This window comes from Pangasianodon hypophthalmus, chromosome 23, assembly GCF_027358585.1.
Source record: "Pangasianodon hypophthalmus isolate fPanHyp1 chromosome 23, fPanHyp1.pri, whole genome shotgun sequence".
Taxonomy (NCBI): domain Eukaryota; kingdom Metazoa; phylum Chordata; class Actinopteri; order Siluriformes; family Pangasiidae; genus Pangasianodon; species Pangasianodon hypophthalmus.
The window spans coordinates 401,023-407,795 of NC_069732.1; the positions used below are offsets into that span (position 1 = coordinate 401,023).

Below are 6,773 nucleotides of genomic sequence, written 5' to 3' on the forward strand. Positions count from 1 at the left end.
AGTTGAGGCATGTGCAATAGACATAAGAGACTGGATGCTAAGCAACTTTCTCCTGCTAAACCCGGAAAAAACAGAGGTTCTGGTACTGGGACCACAAGCCGCTAGAAGTAAGTTTAGAGATCACACTGTTACTTTAGATGGTCTCTCTGTTTCAAGTAGTCTAACAGTAAAAGATCTCGGTGTGATTATAGACTCTAATCTCTCATTTGAGGCGCATGTAGATAATGTAAGCAGGTTAGCATTTTTCCACCTCAGAAATATCGCTAAGATTAGAAATATACTTTCGCTAAGTGATGCTGAAAAACTAGTCCATGCATTTATCACGTCCAGATTAGATTACTGTAATGCTTTACTATCTGGATGCTCGTCTAGATGCATAAATAAGCTTCAGATAGTTCAGAACGCAGCAGCGAGGGTCCTTACTAGGACTAGGAAGTATGAGCATATCACGCCAGTCTTATCTACATTACACTGGCTCCCAGTAAGATTCCGCATCGATTTTAAAATATTACTCCTAACCTATAAAGCATTAAAAGGTCTCGCTCCGCAGTATTTAAGTGATATGTTAGTACCTTACGTTCCGCCGCGCCTACTTCGCTCTAGGGATGCAGGCTGTCTATCAGTACCACGCATTGCCAAAACCACGGCAGGGGGCAGAGCTTTCTCTTACCAAGCCCCAAAATTATGGAATAGTCTCCCAGTTAATGTACGTGAAGCAGACACGGTCTCAGTGTTTAAGTCGAGGTTGAAGACTTATTTATTTAACCTAGCATTTAGCGACTAGTGTTTTAGACAAAGGAGTAGATCTGGGGGACTCGTGGATGTTGAGTTTTATGGTGATCTGGTGTGTTTGGATGCTGTCTTCCTCACTCTCATTAGTCACTCAGGTTTGTGACGGCAGAGTGACTGTATGCCTTACATATCAGGGATCTCTCACGTCTGTGTTTCCCCCTGGTTCTCCTTTTAGTTATGCTGTTATAGCTAGTCCTGCCGGAGTCCCCTGCACTCCTCATTAAGTTTTATCTCCATACGGTGACTGTGAGTGTACCTAACCACTTTCCTTCTCTTTCTGCCGAGCTACACTCCTGAGCTGCCAGTGATCCAGACCCCCCTACGCTCTGGACCAGATGAGCTACACTCCTGAGCTGCCGGTGATCCAGACCCCCCTACGCTCTGGACCAGATGAGCACCACTCCTGAGCTGCTGGTAATCCAGACCTCCCCCCCCCTTCACTCTGGACCTGTCCACCGGCAATGCTTCACACTGCCACGAAGACGCTTCAGCTGTTTTCCATGGACTACACAAACACACATTGTACACACACACGCGCACTACAGTGTAAACTCATATGAGGATGGGTTCTCTGATGAGTCTGGTTCCTCTCAAGGTTTCTTCCTATCACCATCTCAGGGAGTTTTTCCTTGCCACCGTCGCCCTGCTTGCTCATCAGAGACATCACACACACTTCACTTTACTTTACTTTTGTTTGTGTAAAGCTGCTTTGAGACAATGACCTTTGTAAAAAAGCTCTATACAAATAAAAATGAATTGAATTGAATATATATATATATCATATTTATCCTTATTTATAATACCCACTGCACCTCCTGTACACAAGTCATCCATTTCCCTGTACATATCACCCTCATAGCTGTATATCCTTATTTGTAATTTATTGTTAATATGCCACTTATGCACTTCTGGTTAGATGCTAACTGCATTTCATTGACTTAGTACATGTACTTTGAACAATGACAATAAAGTTGAATCTAATCTTATCTAAAAATCTAATCTTTAATTTTGGAAGTACAATTCTCATATTGGAGTAATTAAAATCTCCAGCAACAATAAAGGTCCATCTGGATGGGCAGATGTTATTTGCTGATAGCTGTGTGCAGTTCTTCCATAGCTAGTTTAACATTCATGGAAAATTAGTGTCATGCTTTTCTGCACTTTTTACTTTTTTTTTTTTAAGTATTTGTCTCTGTGCCAAGCTCCTTCACCTTTTTACACATAGAGCTCACACATATTTACATATTCATAAGTCACAAATATTTCCATGTTTATCCTGTTTCAGCTTCCCTATGGCCAGATGAGTCCACACACTGCATGCGTTAATTTTCATGCTGTGTTCATTTATTCTCCTTCAGTAGTTGATTTATCCTAGTCAGGGTGGCAGTGGATCCAGAGCTTATGTTAGGAACACACTCTAGATGTGACACCAGTCATTCCATGCTCACACACCACTGTGCCATTGATATTACATTATATGTTATGTTTAAGGAAGTATACAAAATTTCAAATGTAACTATTGAAATGCATTCACGCTGGAGTTTGTTGTTATTACTACACCAGTATTTCCTGATACATCTTGTTAGAAGTACAAGAATGAGGGCAGGACTCAGCTAGTTACTGTCAGAGGATCACTATGGAATCCGAGCCAGTAAGAGAATATAAATGTGTCCTCCAGGAACATTGTCTAGATTATGATGCAGGAATAGCTGACAAGGCTTAAATTTCATACATTGATGGATTATTCTACTAATTTTACATATTTAATTCTGGGAGGACATGTGGATTTACAGCACTACAAATATGTTTATTTTATGATTACTTTGAAAGTCTACATAATGATTATCTGCTTTAATATGGTTATCATTTCTGTTATATACAGAAACAAATGTCTTCATGAGCCCATGTATATTTTCATTGCTGCTTTGCTCATTAATGCTCTCTTTGGAGCGACTTCTCTTTATCCTAAACTACTCACTGATTTACTGTCTGAAAAACAAATCACTTCTTATGAACTGTGTTTAGTTCAGGCATTTTGCATGTACACATATGCTTCAGCAGAGTTTGCGCTGTTATCAGCTATGGCCTATGACAGATATGTGTCCATCTGTAAACCATTACATTATGCAACTCTTGTAAAAATGCACATTGTCAGAAAGCTCATATTTTTTTCATGGTTTTTGCCTTGTTGTACAATTGGTACTGTAACTGTACTAGCATCCCAAGTTCAGATGTGTAAATTTAAATTAAATAAAATATATTGTGATATTTATTCAATTGTGAAATTAAGCTGTAAAGAAACATCTCTTAATAACATATATGGACTTTTTATTTTCAGCATTACTGTATTTCCTCCGGTGATCTTCATAATCTACTCATATATCAGGATCCTCTCTGTGTGTTTAAAGAATTCTAAAAATGTCAGAAGAAAAGCTCTACAGACCTGTTTACCACATCTATTCATTTTCATAATTTTTTCTGTCAATATTTCTTTTGAAATTATTAATAACAGATTAGAATCAAAACAAATTCCCCACATTATTGCAACGATCCTTTCAGTTGACTATGTACTCATTCCTCCTTTATTCAATCCCATAATATATGGAATCAAAATGCAGGAGATTTTTATTAGTATTAGAAGGCTGATGTCATGGAAAAAGAGGACTCAGATTTCTTTTTAGATGCAGATTCTTCATTTACTCTTATTTGAGTTTCAAAAAAGAAACATTTCAGATGTTTTAACAGAATGATTGTCAACTATGTGATTGTATTAGAGTGATGTTAATGAACAAAGTTTGGTGTAACTACCATAACAACAATATTTAACTGTGGTTGTGGTGTATAGCACTCGATGTCATTTTAATAAAACCTCTGTCACTAAATCAGGTCACAAATCATTTTGTGAACCAAATATCTCATACATCTGCAAAAAAAATAACCTTCTTAAGAAAATGCTCTGCATGTAATTAAACATTTCACATGTTTTAAAATATAAATGCATCATTCAAAATTTCATCACAATCCATTTTTATATATAATTGTATATATAATGTGAAACTACAACATATTAAGTGAACAATTAAGTGAAAAACAATCAACCATTTTAAGAAAAATAAAAATTTACAATAACCTAGTTGCTTAAGTGTGCACACCTCTAAACTAATGTATTGTTGAATCACCTTTTGATTTTATTACACTGCTCGCAAGCCACATCTTCACTTGGCAATATTTTCTCACTCTTTCTTACAAGAACATTTTAGATCCATCAGACTGTAAGGGCATCTCCTGTGCACAGCTGCTTCAGGTCACCTCACAGATGTTTAGTTGGATTCAGGTCTGGGTTCTGGCTCGGCCATTCAGAAACATTGACTTTCTTTTGGTGAAGTCATTCCTTTGTTGATTTGGATGTATGTTTTGGGTCATTGTCCTGCCGAAAGGGGAGATTCCTTTTCATCTGCAGCTTACTAGCAGACACCTGAATGTTTTGCACTAAAATTGACTGGTATTTGTAGTTATTCATGATTCCCTCCACCTTGATAAAAGCCCCAGCTCTGGCTGAAGAAAAGCAGCCCTAAAACATGATGCTGCCACCACCATGCTTCACCGTGGGGATGTTGTTCTTCTGGCAATGTGTTTTTTTTTTTGTTTGTTTTTTTTGTTTGCATCAAACATAACTTTTGGAATTATGAAATTATTATACCATTTGGAATTGGTCTCATCAGACCATAACACATTTTGCCACATGGTTTGGGGTGAGTTATTTGAGCTTGGAGGTTTTTTTTGTGAGAAAGGGCTTCCATCTAGCTCCCCTACCCCATCGCCCAGACATGTGAAGAATATGAGAGATTGTTGACATATGCAGAGAATAATCAGTACTTGTCAGATATTCTGGCAGCTCCTTTAATGTTGCCAGTGGTCTCTTGGCAGCCTCCCTGGTAAGATTTTGTCCTCAATTCAATTCAATTTTATTTCTATAGTGCTTTTAACAATGGACATTGTCACAAAGCAGCTTTACAGAAATAAATAAATTCAAATTAAATTAAACCAAAATAAATTGTAAATATGTGAATGTATCCCTCATGAGCAAGCCAGAGACGATATGAGGAAGAAACCTTGAGAGGAACCAGACTCAAAAGGGAACCCATCCTGATCTGGGTGACACCGGATAGTGGGATTATAAATAATTCCCTTCTATAACTGTGTACTAAATGGTGAAATATTGCAAGTGTGCAACCTGTGAATTCATCACAATTTTCACAAGAAGTCTGGTTTGTTAAACTTCTCCACTGTTTTTTTGTATCCATTTATTTCTGTAAAGCTGCTTTGTGACAATGGCCATTGTTAAAAGCACTATACAAATAAAATTGAATTGAATTGATTTGTCCACTGATCAGTATGAGTCCAAGATTCTGCAGGACATCTGTCAGAGGCTAAAAATCAAAAAGAAAAGAACCATTCTTTACCACCCATGTGGATAGAATGATTCAATAGGACTTTGAAGGATCAGTTAGCCATAGTTCAGTACCTGCCTGCAGTTGTACTATCATTTATCACACTATTATCCTTGCTACACCCAATTCTGTCACTGGATAAACCAGCCAACTCTTCCACAGGTACTGGTCAGGATTTAGATAGCACACATACTGCCAAAAGGCTGAACTCTCACCAAGCAAGATGGGGCCTGTTCTTCAAGAGACAACTGAGCAAAGCTGCTCCTGGTAACTGCATCCCCAAAGCCACCACAGCAATCGCAGTCCCAAGCCATCACAGTATAACTCCCCATATGAGATCTCCAAGCCATCTCCACAGCCCCCAAGTGGCACCATCCCCAGCAATCCCAATGATCTTTAGGCTGTCCATGTGGGGCCGCCCCCAGCAGCAGCACGCGATCTCAACCGATGAGAACTCCAACCAGAAGTAGGGCATCAGGATGGATAAGGCAGGTCCGGAGAGCCGAAGGGGTCAGGATCACTGCTATCTAAGGAGTAGCATGTGTAGCTCGAAAGAGAGAGAGAGACAGTGAGGGAGAGGGAGAGATGATTATTAGGTGTGCTTATTGTCATGTAATGGTTAAGGACAATGTACTTTGCATGCAGAGTGCAAGCAGGGACTCCAGCAAGACTAGCTATGACAGCATAACTAAAAGGGAGAGCCAGAAGCTAACACAGACATGAGGGCGTCCTGGGACATAAACAAATATGTTTTCAGCCGAGACCTAAACACTGAGACTGTGTCTGAGCCCCGAACACTAAGTGGAAGGCTGTTCCATAACTGTGGGGCTTTGTAAGAGAAAGCTCTACCCTCAGCTGTAGCCCACACTTTTCGAGGTACCAACAAAGAGCCTGCGCCTTTTGATCAAAGTAGAAAGTAGGCGTGGCGGATCATAAAAGACCAAAAGTTTGTTGAGGTACTGTGGCGTGAGACCATTCAGTGCTTTATAGGTCAATAGTAGTATTTTATAATCAATTTGAAATGTGATTGGGAGCCAATGCAGTGTGGATAAGATAGGGGTGATGTGGTCATATCTTCTGGTTCTAGTAAGGACTCTTGCAGCTGCATACTGGACTAACTGGAGCTTGTTTATGCATCTACTGGAACATCCAGACAGTAAGGCATTACAATAATCCAATCTAGAGGTAACAAAAGCATGAACTAATTTTTCTGCATCGTGTAGTTGTCAGGTGGCAAAGTGCACACTCAGTCTGTGTGCATAGCATACTCCACCAGCTATACCAGCCTCTCTCTCTCCCCCCTTCTCTCTGTACAGTAGTTTCTGAAAGCACTAAGAAACACACATAAGTAAACTGGTGGTAATAAGAAACAGGTGAGGACTATTAAGTGTTACCTGCCAGTTAAACCCGCCCCCTCTGACTTTTCAGCCACCTTGTATTGTATTCAGTTACATGCAAAGAAACAAAAGAGTTTTAGCTGTCAGACTGACCTTTGAATATTGTTGGACCAAAATGTAAATGTATATTAAA

The 6,773-nt window shown here is 39.2% G+C and overlaps 1 protein-coding gene across 1 annotated transcript; it reads left to right on the forward strand.

Moving 5' to 3' along the window:
• The first annotated feature begins 2,528 nt into the window (after positions 1-2,528).
• LOC128317294 (putative gustatory receptor clone PTE03) lies at positions 2,529-3,473 on the forward strand. The gene has a single exon (XM_053228692.1). It carries the CDS (start codon positions 2,529-2,531, stop codon positions 3,471-3,473), a length of 945 nt encoding a protein of 314 aa, XP_053084667.1.
• Positions 3,474-6,773: the final 3,300 nt, after the last annotated feature.